This window comes from Pelophylax lessonae, assembly GCF_965119305.1.
Source record: "Pelophylax lessonae genome assembly, chromosome: 1".
Taxonomy (NCBI): domain Eukaryota; kingdom Metazoa; phylum Chordata; class Amphibia; order Anura; family Ranidae; genus Pelophylax; species Pelophylax lessonae.
In genome coordinates this window covers 806,033,048-806,051,382 of record NC_138768.1, presented here as the reverse complement: position 1 = coordinate 806,051,382, position 18,335 = coordinate 806,033,048, and the positions used below count along the sequence as shown (strand labels likewise).

General features: G+C 45.8%; 1 protein-coding gene across 1 annotated transcript; it reads left to right on the top strand.

Annotated features, from left to right (window-relative positions):
• Positions 1-8,509: 8,509 nt before the first annotated feature.
• On the top strand, positions 8,510-12,058 carry LOC309568794 (vimentin-like; the record flags this gene model as incomplete). Its single annotated transcript, XM_082274576.1, has 2 exons — positions 8,510-8,939; positions 11,397-12,058. The coding sequence occupies 2 exons, from the start codon at positions 8,510-8,512 to the stop codon at positions 12,056-12,058; spliced, it is 1,092 nt and encodes a 363-aa protein (XP_082130702.1).
• Between the last annotated feature and the right edge of the window lie 6,277 nt (positions 12,059-18,335).

The window sequence follows — 18,335 nt, the reverse complement described above, 5'->3', positions numbered from 1 at the left end:
TATTGCAGAGGACGGTGTTGTTGCGTTTGTGTCAAAATTGATCGGACGCATAGCACTCGGCTTTACCGCTCCCCAAACGCCTCCATTCATGTCAATGCAAACACGCCACAAATGCTCCTATGGCGGTGACAGCGCGGTTGGGGTGTTTAGAAAGCGTTACTAGCCGAGATGATAAGACAAGAATACATAGCATAGAAAAACAGCACAGAGGAGGCATTTACCACAATACAAATACTTCAAAAACGCATCAATAACACATCTTAGCGCAATAAAGGCTTGTTCACACAAACTTTAGTGCTCATCAAATGTTGAGCAATAAATCGCATTGTGAGAAGCTTTTTGCCCAGAAGACACTCCTTTGAGGGACAAGCTCTGTGCAATGCGGTTTGCTGCAATTTATGGCGCAACATTCGTGGTAAAACTGCACCACATTTAGGTGCCATTGAAAACGAAGGGCACCTGACCACGTATGGTGCGTTTTGCCACTATTGCAGTGCGATTTGGGATCACGGGCAGATTTGAAGCGATTCTGCCTGAGATCCCAGAACGCCAGATGTGACCAAGGCCTTAGACAGGCGAATACAATACCTCCCCAGTGTGCGGGAGGTATTGTATTCCCTCCTCACCTCCTGTTTTACCTCCCTAAACACCAGACAAGCGCATGTGCTGGGCACGGTGGTCCTCAGCAGGACAGGCTGGCATCCGTGGTGACCACTGTTCAATACAATGGGAGGAAGGATTTGCCCAGCTGAAGCACAAAGCCACCATATCAGGGACTCTTTCGTTCCCCGGCTCAGCCGGGTCTGATTGTCCAGAGACTCCGGATTCTTGTCCCATTTGGCCAGAATCTCCCTTGCACGGACCTTGTATGGAACTGTGCAAACGGAACCGCTTGGAAGGTAGACACCATCAGGCCCAGCTGGACAGCAGGAGAGGAATTACAACCTACAGTTTCTGGAGTTTGTCCAGAGGAAGGAGCACTCTGGTTAAAGCCGAGTCAGACCCAGATAGTCAAGCTTTATGAATGGAACCAGAGCAGACTTCTGAAAATTCAGAATCCAGCCAAACGCTCTCAAGCTTGTATTTTCCAGGTTTTCCACCAGAGAAGTAGGAGACTCCACTCGCAGAAGGAGGTTGTCCAAGTAGTCCAGTACCGCAATCCCCCCATTGACGAAAAAACTTCTTATGAGCTGAGAAGGAGGGCCCACGTCTATGACTTCCCCCCCCTGTGAGATCTTTAATGATGTCCTCCAGGGTGGCACCAAACAGGCGATCTCCTTGAAAGGGAAGATCAGTCAAGGCCTTTTTAGAAGTCTGGACCAGCATTTGAGCCAAAAGACACGATGAATGACCACTGCAAAAACAGAGAGCCAAGCCACTAGGGGAGCCGCATCCAAAAAGACATCACAGATAAACTGCAGCCCCTGGACCAGCTGGTCCGCTAGCTCAGCAAAGGCACGGGGGAGCTACTCCCCCTCCAGGTCACGGCACAAAAGCCTAGCCCATTCGGTCAGAGTCTGCGACATCAGGGCAACAGTGAATATCGCCTCAGTGCCGAACCAGCCAGGGTGTACATATTGCGGGCCATAGCCTCCGCCTTCCTGTCAGCCGGGACCTTAAAGGCCGGGGACTCTTCAACCGGAATCATGGTTGCCTTGTTAAATCTGGAAACTGGAGGGTCTTAAGAAGGGGCTCCTCATAGGCGTAGTAAAATCGCTTAGGGACGCCAAGGGGACGTTTGGTCATCCCCACTATTTAGTGACAGTTCTGTCAAAATAGGAGGGGAAAGGGAACACCTTCTCCCGCTCTGGGTGGCTTGTGAATGCCAAAGGGAACCTGCGCCTAAGCCGCAGCTTCAGCTGTGTCCTCCATATTTAAGGTCTCATTCACAGCTACAACCAGTGCATCCACCAGTGCCTTTGCAGAAGTGGAGGAATCCTCCTCACTATTCAGGGCACGTGGTCTCAGGCCCAGCAGGGTGACCCACGTCAATGGCAGCCGCTTTTTTGCCAACCCGTCGCCCAAAAGCCACCTCCACACGGTACACCAAGGACTCCAGGACCGCCGTCAGTGGATCGATGGGGGTGGGGAGATGTGCTCCAAAGACTTTATAAGTCACCAGGGGTACCCCACAAAAAAATGTAAAACACTGCTAAGGGACAACACCCACCGCTCTGGCTGCCCACACAGTTGCCAGCCACAGGGCACCAATCGATCCTCAGTAGAGAGGGAGAGGACCCCACTAGACTCACCACCCCACAGAAACCAGGCACCGCAGCTACCAGGAGAATCTGCACTGCACGAACGGTGATCAGAAAATGAAAAGATCAAGGAGTCAGCACCAGGGGATGAGGAGGGGCTCCCACCACCTAAATCGCCACCCAGAGGGTTCCACTGTCATGGCCGCCACTATTTCCAATGTCCAACCACCGAAAAATGGTGTAACAATCCTACAGGCTCACCTGAGTCAGAGGATTGCTGGCCGGAGGTAGGAGTGGAGCCCAGTGGCAAAGACCGCAGGCAGGTAGTAGGTGCTGGATACCGGATGGACACCGCGTAGTACTCTGATGAGGACACGGGTTCACCTGAGGTGCGGAAACTAAGTGTTAGCTGGTTTTCACTAGAGCCCCTGATGGTGGGGATAGACTGCGCTGCAAGCTAACACCAGGACGCGGTCCTCAGGATCACCCAGCCAGGCAGAGTGCAGGTTCGGTCCGAAGGCAGAGGAGCAGACAAGGGATAACCAGAGAGAAGTCAGAGGAGCCAAAGGTCGGGGCGGGCAGCAGTAAGCGTGGTCAGACAATCCGGATCAGCAACAGAGGTAGCAGTTCAGTAGGTAGGGACAAAGCAGAAGAGTAGTCAGTAGTCAATTCCTGGTCAGCAGTGGATTTGTGGTAGTAGATAAGAGCAGCAGGTGAGGAGTAGCTTGATCAAGGCTCAGGAGCTCAATAATCAGCAAGCTGGAGTGCAAGGGGCTGGGCTTATATAGGGAAGTACCAGGTGTGGGGAATCAAGGGTGAAGAGCAAAGGCTTGGCAAGACTAAGGTTGAAATAATAGGCTTCAGGGAGGAATGTTCAGGGAGGAATGTCCAAAGAGGACGGTAGCCTAGTAAGCAGGGCTACCGCCTGGGATGTGGCTGGTCACAGGTTCAAATCCTGACAAATGGCTGCCGGGATACACAAAAATGGCCACCGTCCATTAAGCACACAGGCTACAAGAAAATGTCGGCACCACGAGGCTCCCAGGGACCCAGGAGGGATCCCTAGGTCTCAGAAAACAGCACAGGCAGGAAGGGGGGGGCCTTGGCAGGAGCCCCCGCCAGGTGCAACCCCCCGCCCCCATCGACAGCACAGCACCTTGCCCCCACACCCTAGGCTGTGGACCAGGCCACCCCACAGCATCATTGAAGCAGGGGGGCAGATGGCCCACAGGGACCACCAGACTGATGAGGGGGGGTGCCTAATGGGAAGGAGGGGGACACAGGGGTTTGACCGTCCCATGGAGGGGCCCACGTTCACCCCAAAACCCTCATGGGGGAGAGGAGGGACAGTTACTTACCATACCAGGAACGAGACAAGCACCACTCCAGACCGACAGCCCCCCCCATTTCGATGGAGAGGAAGTTCTGTCAGGAGGAATGCTGCGACTAGGACCGAGACCCGGTCATATGCGACCTTGCGAGGCGTTTAACTCGCAGGCCAGCCCCCGTCCGGTGAGGCTATGTCATGACTGACCTAGCGCAGAGCTTAGGCCTGCACGCTCGCTTGCCAAACTGGGGTGACCACTGAATCTAAATTATCCAGCCCGTCGCCCAGTCCGGCAGTTGATTGTAGATCTCACAGGAAAAAATCCAGGAGAAAAAATTTCTATCTTAAAAGAAAAAACTGCCAGGACCAGAGATCCCAGCAAGGAACTAGGTCCTTACTCCTGACTAGGCAGAAAAAAATGAGTACCTATAGCAGAGAGAGGGAGTATATCCCCTGGGACTGGCCATAGGCGTAGCCAGACTTTTTTTCTGCCTGGTGTCCTACTCCTGTAGGGGGCAGTATAACCCAATGGTTAAGAAGATCAGGAGCTGTGTGCGTCAATGAATGATAGAGAAATGTGCATGTATTATTTTTTTTACATTGCATCCCATAAAGTGTAGCTCCCGTACGGGCAGGCAGTTACTGAATGGCAGGAAGAATCAACAAGCTACCAGAGCGCTCACGAGTGCCCTTGGAGCTCATTGAGAACTACCAGCCTTTTGCCGCAATGGCTGACAGTTCTTGTAGCCTATTCATTCACAGGAAAATGTGAACGAATGACACATTAGGTTATTTGCCCACATGACTTCTTCAGGGACAAAGTTACTTACAGTTCCAGATATCTATTTAAATTTATTAGTAAACTGTATTACACTATCAGAGGCCACATTTTCCTCTTTGAGAAGTGAAATAGATGAATGCCTACTAGGTAGGATATAAAGGAGACCTGTTGGTGATTTGAAGGGGACCTGTCCACCATTAATTATTGGATTAGGGATATAACCAGATGTTTGGATAAAGCATATGCAGACCTGTATATCTATATAGGTCCACTGGCCAGGAGAGTTGGCATTTTTTCTGGTGGTGGAGCACTGCACTTTTCTGGTGGAACATGGACTCATATGCAACATACACGAGGATTGCTCATGAACTTTTGATTGGACATGTATCTATCATTATTTATTTTCCGGCGTTTAATATTTGCACATTTATATTTTATTTATTTTTGTAACTCATGGTACTATATTCATTCAATTCTCAGTCATTATATATTTGGAAGTAGCGCAATGCTATTTTTGTTAGTTGGAGCAAAAGATGTACATAGACAACTGTAAGTTGTGTGGACTTTATGGGCACATCATGAGACAGATAAACATACGCAAAATATAAAATAAACATTTAATAATGTTAAAACCTTTAACAAGTTAAAATGATGGAGCTGACCCAAAAATAAGGTTTAGCTAACCGAACATACAAGTAGGAAGATATTATCTACTAGGTATAAGTCATGTACATAATAAAGGTACAATACATATAAAGGTCGTGTAGGTGTGAGAATACTTCTGTTCATTGGTCGACGCGTTTCACAATAAGCTTCATCAGGACTGTATAGTATTATAGACAGCTATACTCTTAAAATGAACAAAGTCAATATTAGTAATTCACAATCATACCCTATAAGTATACCTTAAATGATTGTGAATTACTAACATCGACTTTGTTTATTTTAAGAGTTTAACTGTCTGTACAACTATACGGTCCTGATAAGACTTATTGCGAAACGCGTCGACCAATCTAGCAGACATATTCTCACACCTATGTGACCTTGATATGTATTGTACCTCTATTATGTACATGACTTATACCTAGTAGCTAATATCTTCCTACATGTATGTTCGGTTAGCTGAACCCCCCTTTTGGGTCAGCTCCGTCATTTTAACTGTTTAATGGTTTTAACATTGAATTAATAAATGTTTATTTTATAGTTTGCGTATATTTTCTGTCTCATGATATGGCAATAAAGTCCACACAACCTTCAGTTGTCTATGTACAGCTGTTGCTCCAATTTTTGAATATTAGGATTATGGCACACTTCTGATAGCTCTCTTTTTTCGCACTATTTTTGTTACCTATCTTTTGGGTGTGGGAACATATTGTTGGCATTTGCCGCAACTATAATTTTTGTAAAATGTGTTTGATAGTTTTGGTTCTGGTAGCGCACAAAGATTTTTTTAAAATGATTAAACAGTGTGATGCTTTATAACAATTCATCATACGGCCCTTCACAGCGTACACCAGCACACACGCGTTATACAGAGCGTATAAAGTGTGGATTGGAGTGAATGAGTCCTTAAAGTGGATCCAAAGCCAGCCATAGACAGTTCAAATCTAGGCAGGAACTGGCCACAATTCAAACCATGTATGGACAAGCTGATTGTACCCAAGTCGAACCATCAATCAACTTGGGTACAACCAGCTTGTCGGATTTGTAGGTTGCGATTTCTGCCAGCGGCTATAGTCAACCACAGTAATCATTGTGTTCTCCCAGCAGGGACGGCACCCTGAGCCGCCCCCCCCCCCACTGGGAGAACACAATAGCTCTGTGGGAGGCAACCCATGGTTGGAGGAAAGAAAATCGTATAATTTAAAGCCTGCTTTAAGCCAAAACATTTTTTTTAAGATTTGGAAAGAGTTCACCAGAACAGGAAGAATTGGGAAATCTAATGTGGAAACTTGCTATCAATTGTCTAAGGTCCTGGTGCCCAACAAGCAGCCCATCAACCCTGCGTGAAACCCACAGGCTGGGTGGCACCATATAGAAAGCAGAGTGGCAGAAATAAAACAGAGTGGAGATAACTTTTACTGTTAGCTTCATGTGAGTTGAGATAACTTATACCCCCCACTAAGGGGGGGGGAGGGGGGTGGGGGGTTGGGGAGTGTATAATAGTACTGACACCAGTGCTGGATGTTATTATTATGTCCATGACAACAATGCTGGGGGTATTATTGCGTCCACTGACACCAATGCTGGGGGTATTATTGCGTCCACTGACACCAATGTTGAGGGTATTATTGTGTCCCCTGACACCAATGCTGGGGGGTATTATTGTGTCCCCTGACACCAATGCTGGGGGTATTATTGCATCCACTGATACCAATGTTGAGGGTATTATTGTGTCCCCTGACACCAATGCTGGGGGTATTATTGCGTCCACTGACATCAATGCTGGGGGGTATTATAATGTCCCCTGACAACAATGCTAGGGGTATTATTGCGTCCACTGAGATCAATGCTAGGGGTATTATTGCATCCACTGACATCAATGCTAGGGGTATTATTGCATCCACTGACATCAATGCTGGGGGTATTATTGTGTCCTCTGATACCAATGCTGGGGTTATTATTGCCTCCACTGACACCAATGCTGGGGTTATTATTGCATCCACTGACAGCAATGCTGGGGGTATTATTGTCTCCCCTGACACCAATGCTGGGGGTATTATTGCATCTACTGACACCAATGCTTGGGGTAATATGGCATCCACTGACACCAATGCTGGGGGTATTATTGCGTCCACTGACACCAATGCCGGGGGTATTATTGCATCCACTGACACCAATGCCGGGGGAATTATTGCGTCCACTGACACCATTGCTGGGTGTAATATTGCGCCCACCGACACTGGGGGTATTATTGCATCCACTGACGCCAATGCTGGGGGAATTATTGCGTCCACTGACGCCAATGCTGGGGGCATTATTGCGTCCACTGACGCCAATGCTGGGGGCATTATTGCGTCCACCGACACGAATGCCGGGGGTAACATTGCGTCCACTGACACCAATGCCGGGGGTATTATTGCATCCACTGACACCAATGCCGGGGGTAACATTGCGTCCACTGACACCAATGCCGGGGGTAATGTTGCATCCACTGACACCAATGCCGGGGGTAATGTTGCATCCACTGACACCAATGCCGGGGGTATTGTTGCATCCACTGACACCAATGCTTGGGGTATTATTGCATCCACTGACACCAATGCTGGGGGTAATATCGCGCCCACTGACATCAATGCTGGGGGTATTCTTGCGTCCACTGACATCAATGCTGGGGGTATTCTTGCGTCCACTGACGCCAATGCTGGGGGCATTATTGCGTCCACCTAAAGCTGTTTTCTTTGTGCTCTTTCATTGAGCCTTTGTTGTTCACTGCAGATCAATGGACATGAAACTGGAGCAGCTGCGAATGGCATCCAATCATCTTCTATATTTCATTTTCAAAAGCTCAAAGGCTTGTTTACACATGCAGTAGTGATCTGTGGTAGATCACTTTTCAGAGGGCCTTTGACAGGTAGTGAGGAGGCACTATATCCCTTCCTCACCCCGTTTTAACCTCTTATGACCACACCACATGCATTGCATGCAGTTGCGGGGCAGTTACTGTGCAGCCCCATTCACTTGAATAAACTGTGTTCGGTGGGCGGTGCTACAGGGGGGGATTGTTTTTGCAACCCCTTGATGTATAGCCTCATGGCCGCAGTGTATGTATACCTTTGAAGCTCCAGTTTTATTATATTTCCCCTATGGCATAAATGACATATTTGCATCCTATTAAATTCTTTAATTCGAAGATCCTGACATTTTGACCTGTTCTGTATTGTTTTGGGTTGCTGGAAAGCACTGTGGTAATATCAGTTTACTGAGGAATTAATGGTTCAGGCACAGCAAACATGATATCAATGGAATAATGTGATATGACAGACATGTTGCACCAAGGTGTAAAACTCTAAGAATGTGATTACTGAACAATCCTGCCCAGCTGAAACATTTTCGTGGTACACAAAGTATCTGAATAATTAGGGTCATACATTAAATGTGTACAGCTAAAGAGTATCTGTCACATTCCAGAAGCTCACATATAAGCTTGGCTTCTCCATCTCCAGTCCACCTTCTCCAAATTCAGAGACAACATCCACAATGAAGGGCTCAGCCTTTTCTCAGAAGACTGTGAACGAGTCCAGCAGGACCAAGGGTTGTGCGGTGACCTTAGGCAGCAATGTTAGGGATGGCTTAGAAGCTGAGGCCACCACCAAGGTGTACATCCACCGCCCTAACGAGAAGGAAGAGCTCCAACAGCTAAACAACCGCTTTGCTGGTTACATTGACAAGGTGCGATCTCTGGAGGAGAAGAACAAGGCCCTGCGTGATGAGATTGAAGAACTGACTAGGCGTCTTAAGGAAAGGGGACCTGGCATAGCAGATGAATATGAGAAAGAGTTCAAGGAGCTCAAAGAACTGATTGAGAAGTTGAACAAAGAAAAGAATGTGGCTGACATTGAGAGAGGAAACCTAGATGAAGAGATCGACATATGGAATGCCAAGTGTGACGAGGAGCTGTTTCTGAAAGGTGAGGAGAGCATGCAGAAATCTGTCACAACACAATGGGAGCAAACTTTTTAGCTTCCTATACTTTTTTTTTTTTTTCACAGTGTTTTGAATTGTAGCGAACAACATTTAACAGACAGTATGGTTTTGGCACAATTATATTGTATTTATATGCTTGTTATAATATCTATGCAATCTTTGCTTTATCAGTAAGCATTTAATACATGATACAAGATTCCCTGAGCACTAGGGTCATCTGAAGAGAAACTAGGAACATGCCTAGTGACCATATGCCTTATGGCTGACTTGGTCTAACTCAGAGATCTTCAAAATATATGGCCCTTGGCTTGCATTTGTGCGGCCCCTGAGGCACTATTCCCTCTACTGACACCAACAGTGAGGCACCATTCCTTTACCAACAACCAACAATAGGGCATCATTTCTCCCACTGACACCAATGATGGGGTACCATTCCTCTCACTGACACCAGCGATGGGGCATCCTTTCTCCCACTGACACCAATGATGGTACATTTTTTTCTGCCACTAATACCAATGATGAGACACTATTTTTTTCTCTGAAACACACTATTTTTTTTACTGAACACATTTTTTAAACTCCACTGACCACCAAACCTGAGACATTTTCTACTCCCACTGGCCACAGCCTGGCCCTCATAAAGTCTGAAGGGCAGTAAACTAGCCCTTTGTTTAGGAAGTTTGGAGACCCCTGGTCTAACTGATCTAAACTAACCTCTGACTGAGCTCTACAGTAAAAAGATGTCATTCACTTCTGTGTGTAAATTGCAGCCTGAATTGAGCAGTGCTATATCAGAGGCAACATTAGTAAAAAGGTCAGAGATCTAGGTAGGTGAAGACATTTTTCTGTAACGGTTAAAATGGAACGTAAGAAAACTAGGTTCTGATGGATCACTTCAGAGTGGCCCCTTTTGCAGGTATAGCTATGTAAAACATTAAAAATAAGTGTTTATACGGTTTTAAAATCCAGTAAAACACTTTCTTTCCCAGCTCTGCACATGCACAGTTGCTCTCTATTCTCAGCACTGTGCCACTAGAGCATGGGTGTCCAACCTTTTGGCCTCTCTGGGCCACATTGATTGTAGAGAAGTTTTCTCGGGCCGCATATAAAATATATACCATAGTTAAGGTATTTAATAAAATGCCGCTGCGCCCCCTGCACTAATTTAACACAACTAGAGGATGATCAAATGAAATGGAATCAGTATACAGAGGTTTACTTCTTCTGAGAGATAATAAAGGAACACTCTAACCACCATGACCACTTCAGTGATTTGAAGTGGTCACTGTGGTAGGAGTCAGAAACACGGCTCTGGGCTGCATGTGGCCCTCGGGCCACAGGTTGGACATGCCTGCACTAGAGGCTGATTAGCTGACAGTTTTAAGATTTACTGTTGCTGAAAGGGGAATAAAGCAACAGCAAAGACTGTGCCAAGGAAGGACAGATTAGGGAGGGAGAAAAGAAAAGCAGGAGAGGTGACAGGACAAACTCTGCTGCCAGGAAAACACAAGAGAGTTAAACTTAAAAGGATAGTGTCATTTCTTATCTCGATTCTCTACTATTTCCCTTCTGGGTAGCCTGAGAAGTTCAGCAATGTAAAGCTTCTGTCAGCCTTCCTCTCTGAGTCAAGACATACAATCAAGGCTAGAAATGTACATATTTTAAATACAGAAAGTGACCAAGGAGAGGGGGAGAGTTTGCAATAAGGAAGAGACTGTTCTGGGCTTCAACAAAATGGCAGCCTCCAGCAAGAAGAAACAGGAGCAATGCTGGAAGTACACGCTCATTTTGGTAGCATAATTATTAATGTGGAATGTATGTTCTTTGGCAAAGAACAATAACGGTTATCAAACGGTTATGGGTAAAGTTCCACTTTAACCTTGGCTTCAATATCTCCTTTCTACCTCTTCAGCCTGCCTATTAGTCAGTGGACGTGATGGACAACTTCACTGACCAAATAAGAACTCTTAAAAGGTGTAAGGTCAAGGTTGGTTTTTAAAGATGGGCAGCTTCACTGATCATTAGGAACTCTTAAGATGTAAAGTGGATGGGATCAAGTTTTATGCAAAGTTCCAACTTTTTACAAAAAATGTTGGAACTTTGCGTAAAACTTCATCTGCATATATCTATAAATCTACTGATTGTATTGTCATCCAGTTTAAAGGTAACTCACACAAGGGACTTATATTTAGAAACTCAAATGTATTCTTTTGTTAAACTTGTAAAAAAAAAAGTTCATCAAGTGATAAGGTTTTTGCTGTACATACACTTTAAATGAAGCAACCAATGAGAAATCACTCAGCTGAAGCCAGGCCAGTAAATTATAGATTATGATTGGAAACATTGGGTGACTGCCCTATCGATAACTGCTTAATATTAAATATAAATCTTCAGAAAATAAAAGGAATTAATGATGTTAGTCTTGGGTCTTTTTTGTCAGATGAGGCCGAGAATACATTGAGGGAGTTTCGTCAAGATGTGGATGATGCCACCGTGCAGAAGCTAGAGCTAGAGAAAAGAATCGAACAACTGATGGATGAGATTGAGTTCCTTAAAAAGCTTCACGATGAAGAAGTTGCCGACCTAATGAACCAAATTCAGGAGTCAAAAGTGAGCCTGGAGATAGAAAGCTCTCGACCTGATCTTGCAGCCGCCCTTAAGGCCTTGCGGGTGGAGATTGAACAAGCTACAACCAAAAACATCCAAGAGGCTGAGAAATGGTACAAAACTAAACTCAGTTCTGCCAAGGGGCAACTGACTAAGAATGAGGTGAGGATTAGGAATATCCGAGAAGATATTAGCAGGTATTCCTCACAAGAATCTGACCTGCAAGGTCAAATAGATACTTTGAGGGCACGCAATGAAGCCTTGGCGAAGTTTCTGGATGACATGCAAGCCAAGCACCTGGAGGAAGCAGCTTCCTTACAAGACATCATCGCCCAGCTGGAAGATCGCCTCCTGGAGACAAAGGCTGACTTAACAAGATATCTACAAGATTACCAAGACCTGCTAAACATCAAGCTCAAGCTGGATGCCGAGATTGCAGTCTACAGGAAACTGTTAGAAGGAGAAGAGCAAAGGCTTGGTATTAATCCAGAATGAAGGTAAAAACACAATGATTTAAAAGTGTAACAGAGTTTACTGCATGAGACAATACCTACTGCAAGAGGCAATGATAAAATAGCATTGAGGGCTATACATGAAACAGACACTAACTTCCCCTCACATTAACACATAATACTAAAGTAAGGATATCAACTTAAAAGTAGAACAATACTGAGACAGCTCATGGCACAAGAAAAAAAACTGAACAGAGGGTGAAATCAGGGAAAGACTGGATAAAATTAACACAAATAAATCACCAGGCCCAGATGGCATACATCCGAGAGTACTCAAAGAACTTAGTAAAACTACATCTAGACCACTGTTCCTGATCTTTGCTGACAGTATTATGACAGGTTATGTACCAGAGGATTGCAAGAAAGCCAATGTGATACCTATATTCAAAAAAGGGCAGAGGCATGTCCTGGGAAATTATAGGTCGGTCAGTCTGACATCAATAGTATGTAAACTTCTGGAGGGGATGATAAGGGACTATATCGTAGAGTTTGCTAAAGACAACATCATCAGCAGTAATCAGCACGGGTTTACAAATGGGCATTCTTGTCAAACCAATCTGTTAACATTCTACGAGGAGGTGGGTGAGCTAGACAGGGGGAGACCAGTGGATGTGGTGTACCTGGATTTCGCTAAGGCGTTTGATACAGTTCCCCACAAACGCTTAATTTATAAAATAAGGTCTGCAGGCATCAACCACAACGTTTGCTCTTAGATACGGAACTGGCTAAAAGGGCGTGTCCAAAGGGTGGTAATAAATAGTGCATACTCACACTGGTCTGGGGTGGTAAAAGTGGGGTCCCCCAAGGCTCAGTCCTGGGACCAACCTTGTTCAATTTATTCATAAACAGCATTGAGGACGGGATCATTAGTTCTATATCAGTTTTTGCAGATGACACAAAATTGGGCAGGGCAATAACTGCACAGCATGAGACAGATATCTTACAGAATGACCTGAACAAAATAACAGAGTGGGCAACAACATGGCAAATGAGGTTTAATGTTGAGAAGTGTAAGGTTTTGCACTTGGGGACTAAAAATATAAAATCACTATACACTTTAGGGGGGGAACCTTTGGGGGAATCAAAAATGGAGAAAGATCTGGGAGTCTTGGTAGAAGATAGACTAGGCAATAGCATGCAATGTCAAGCGGCAACTGCCAAAGCCAGGCAGAATATTAGCATGCATAAAGAAGGGGATGTATTCCAGAGATAAAACTATAATCCTACCACCTTATAAAACTCTGGTGTGACCGCATCTGGAGTATTCTGTCCAGTTCTGGTCGCCAGTCCTCAGGAGGGATGTGTTGGAGCTGGAGAGAGTCCAGAGAAGGGCAACTAAACTAATTAGGGTATTGGAGGACCTTAATTATGAAGAGCGTCTGCAATCGCTTGATTTATTCTCCCTGAAGAAGAGACGCCTGAGAGGGTAATTTACAAATACCTCAATGGTGATCTCAGCATAGAAAAAAAACTATTCAGTCGCAAGGATTGCATGAGGAGGCGAGGACATATAATGCGATTAGAGAAGCGTTTTAACCTCAGGAAACGCAGGGGGTTCTTTACTGTTAGGGCTACAAGATTGTGGAATTCTCTACCAAAAGTGGTAGTTTCTGCAGGAAGTATGGCTACTTTCAAAAGACACTTGGACATACATCTCAAGGATCAGAACATTCAGGGGTACGAGAGATGATTACGGCCACAAACACCTACACAAGTTGAACTGGATGGACTATTGTCTTTATTCAACCTCAACTACTATGTAACTATGTTTACTTAAAAGGATACTTTATGAAAATGCTTCAAGTGTAAGTTCAGCTTTATCAAAAAGCACACTTAGCTGTCCCAGAAGGGTATAGCAGCACAGTGTGCTAAACCTATCTACCAGCCAATGCTCCCCTTCTGTTTAAAAAAAGTTTTTCCAAAACTGCATTTAAAAAGAAACTTCTTACAATCCTCTGTGATGGCTCCATCTAAAGTTACTGTAGAAACAGAGCAGCTATTGGTTGGTAACTGAAGGGACTGCCCTCCTGTTCTTTCAGGCCTTACATGCGCAGCGTGCATTTCCTCCTGTCACAAACGCTGGGATCCTCATAGGCGACTATATAAAGTACACACTGCACATGTACAACTCAAAAGAATAGTATGGCGCTCCCAATGGCTGCTCATGATCTCCTGCTCATCCAATCAGAGAACATTTTGCATTCGTTGAAAAAAAAAAAAAAAAATGCAAAGTGTTTTTTTGAATGGCACCTTTGGCAAACAGGCAATCTCCTGTGCTCAGTAAGCAGCAGGGAAGATGCTCAGCATGGGACCCAGAATCTAGAGTCAGTGTAGTTGGGTTGCCTACTACTGCGATTTCCAGCTTCCACGGGGGTCAGCCAGGTATGGTACATACATACTCACACTGGTCCAAGCTGGACCAATTTAACTATGTAAACTTTGCGATACCTGAATTTCAGTTTTAAGGACCCCTATGTACCCTCCTCTTTCCTAATACTTACCATCATATCTGAATATACCTGCATGTCAGGTTGCTTAAGATTTTTTTCTTGCCAAATAGATCTGCAATGGTTTTGCCATCCACAGTAACTGACAAACATGGGAAGTTGGCCAGATAACATAGTGACAACACTCTGTCCTAGAATATAAAGCAAATCAAGCTGTACAGATAACGGAAAATTCCTATCAACTACTTACCGTAATTTTCCTTTCCTGATGGTCTCCATGGCAGCCTACGTGTGGGTTAACCCCGCCTCCACCCCAAGGGTATAGGACCCCCCTCCCATAAATTTCAGCTCTCAGATACAGCAGGTGTTCCATATCTTAGCCGAATCCAAGACGAGAGGGTGGGAACTCCAGCTGCCATGGAGACCATCAGGAAAGGAAAATTACGGTAAGTATTTGATAGGAATTTTCCGTTTTCCTGTCAGTCTCCATGGCAGCCTACGTGTGGGAAATAACTAGCTCACGCCACACGGGTGGGAATGCTTTAGTAAAGAAACTTTAATTCATGCTATTTGCAGACAAAACAGTCAAACCAAAATTAACTGAAGACAAAGAAGCAGGCTCCACACAATAGTGGGTCATAAAAGTATTGACCGAAGACCATGAAGCCGCTCTGCAAATCACATCTGGAGCCACGTGTCGCGAGGCCGCCCAGGACGTAGAAATACTCCTTGTAGAGTGCGCTGTCACCGCCTCTGGAGGAGCCAAACCCTCTGCTCTATAGGCCTGTTGGATAGCCGCCACTATCCATGATGCAATAGTTCTGGATGAAGCACGTTTACCTCTGTTCTTCCCCCAGAACAGGATAAAGAGGTTGTCAGACTGCCTGAATGGTGCAGTTGCTTGAAGATAAACTTTTAAGGATTCTCCTACATCCAACGGATGAGGATTAGACTCATCAGAAGACCGAAAAGTAGGCAGGACGATCTCCTGGTTCTGGTGAAACACCGAAGTGACTTTCGGATTTGAATTCAGCATGGGTATCAGCACTACCCGATCTGGGAAGAAAGTCAGGAATGGTTCTCTATAGCAGAGGGAACTTAATTCAGAGACCCTTTTAGCCGAAGTGATGGCTACCAGGAAGACAGTCCGGATGGTCAGGTCCTTGATCGAAGAAGATGATTCTATGCCTGTTTTTGAGAAGGCACTCAGGACAAGAGTAAGGTCCCATTTCGGAAACCTAGGTTCTCTTTGAGGTTTGAGCCTAGCTGCTCCTTTAAAGAACTGTTGAATAAGTGGGTATTGAGCCCACATGATCCCAGAAAAGGCAGATAATGCCGATACTTGGACTCTTAGAGTTGCTACTGAAAGGGGCATATCTAAGCCAGCCTGAAGAAATCTTAATATTTCTTGAATCCCAGGAACTGAGGAAGACATACCTTCTGGATATGCAGACTTCATGAATCTTGACCAGATTCTGCAGTATACCTTATTTGTACTCGGTCGTCTAGCATTCATTAAAGGTGGAAATGGCTGTTGGCAGGCAGCCGAGCGATTCCACCCTTTCCCTCTCAAGAACCAGACCGTCAACCGGAGTATTGCAGGACAGGGGTGTACTGATGTTCCCTGTAGGAGCAGGTCTAGTCTGAGGGGAAGAGGGACCGGGTCCCGGTAACTTAGCTGTAGGAGTAGCGGAAACCTTGGCCTGTTCGGCCAGAAAAGGCACCACCATCAATATCTCTACATCTTCCGCTTGAAGTCTCTGTAGGAATTTGAGAATGATGGGTACCGGAGGAAAGGCATATGCCTTGTTGAACTCCCACCTGTCGGTTAGCGCATCTGTCCCGTAGGCCTGATGGCACCTGCCTCTCGTGACATACTTCTCCAACTTGTGGTTGCAAGGAGAGGCGAACAGGTCGACTTTCAGGAAACACTCCCGATAGGATCCATTTGAACGACTCCACATGGAGAGACCACTCGTTGTGGTTCAACTGGACCCTGGACAGGAAATTTGCTTAAACATTCTGAGGACCTGGAATGTAGACTGCTGAGATATCGACTAGATGAGCCTGAGCCGAAGACATAATTGGGTCTAATTCTCGTAGTAGAGAGAGACTCCATGTCCCACCTTGTCTCTTCACATAAGACACTGCCGTGGTGTTGTCCATCCGAATCATGACCGATTTCCCTTCCACCAGGTGTTGAAAGGATCGAAGAGCCTGATATGCTGCTCGAAGCTCCAGTATATTGGAGACTGGCGTGTGTCTCTGAGAAGACCATTTTCCTTGGGCCATTTCTGACAGACAATGAGCCCCCCAACCTGAGTTGCTGGCATCTGTTGTGATTATGGTCCATGAGACTGGAACCAGAGAGAGGCAGTTGAGCAGATTCTTGCGTTGGAGCCACCAAAGAAGACTGAATCTCATGCTGGAGGAGATGTGAATGTATTGCTTCCCCCCCCCTCTTCCGGGTTCCACTTTTGTAGGAACCCTTTCTGGAAAGGTCTCATACGCCAAAGAGCCCATTTGACCATCGGAGCCGTGGACACCATGGTGCCAATGATTTTGAGGCACTGAGAGGCTTTCAACTGGGAGGAAGAAAGGGCTGGAAGGATTCTCTCCCACACCACCGGTATCTTCTCTAACGGGAGAGAGATTGAATTTTCGATGGTGTTGAATTGCGCCCCGAGATAGACTAGGCGCTGAGTGGGCTCCAGCTGGCTCTTTTGTAAGTTCAACAGCCAGCCAAATTCCTTGAGGGTCAATATGACCGGATCTCTGTGTGCCAATAACTGATCTTTGTCTTGGTCGGTTCAGAACACAGAAGCAGAGATATTTGTGAAAGTCGACTGCCACAGGTACATGAAAGTACGCATCTTTTAGATCTATTGAGGCGAGCCAGTCCCCTGGCAGCACTGCCTTCTGAATGGTGGAGAGTGTTTCCATTTTGAATTTTTCGTTCTTTACGAACTTGTTCAGGTATGTGAGGTCTATACCGTCCTCCAAGCTCCGTTCTTCTTCTGGACCAAGAAAAGGGGTGAGTAAACACCTTGAAATTTTTCTCTCTTCTTGACAGGGCAAGTGAGTTGGAATGAACCGTGGAACCGGATCTGCCAGAAAAGACCATTTGTGGCCTATAGAGACCATCCTGATGGTCCAAAAGTCCGTGATTGAGGCCGTCCAGACACGCTGAAAATGGAGAAGACGTGCCCCCACCTGGCATGTCTGAACAGGCCCAATCTCAAAAAGATTTAGTGGATTCTTGTCCAGCAGGAGCTGGATTCTTGGATGATCTTCGAGAAGAAGATTGGCCTACTCTCCAATTCCTCCGAAAGTCTCTAGTAGGTTTGTAAGAGCGGGCATCTCTTGACCTCTCAGTGTATTGCCTCCTAGGTTGAGGCTTCTTCTGGCCAAATAGACGTTTATCTTGCGGAAAGAAACCCGACTTTCCGCCAGTGGCCTTTGCAATGGCGCTGTCCAATTTATTTCCGAAAAGGGAAGTACCCTCAAAGGGGATCTTACACCACGCCTGCTTAGAGGCTGGATCAGCAAGCCAGGGGCGGAGCCACAAGGCCCTTTTTGCTGTCACTGATGATAACATTGATCTGGACAAAAGGCGAAGAACATCAATGGATGCTTCTCCTAGAAACACAGAAGCCAACTTGAGTTCATGAATAGGAGAGCTCTCTACAGCTTCTTCCGAGATGCTCCCAAGTTTGGTCTCAATATCAGACACCCAGACTTCCATGGCTTTGGACATCGTTGCTAACGCCATAACAGGTTTGCAGGCCACTCTGGCCATAACATAGATTCTCT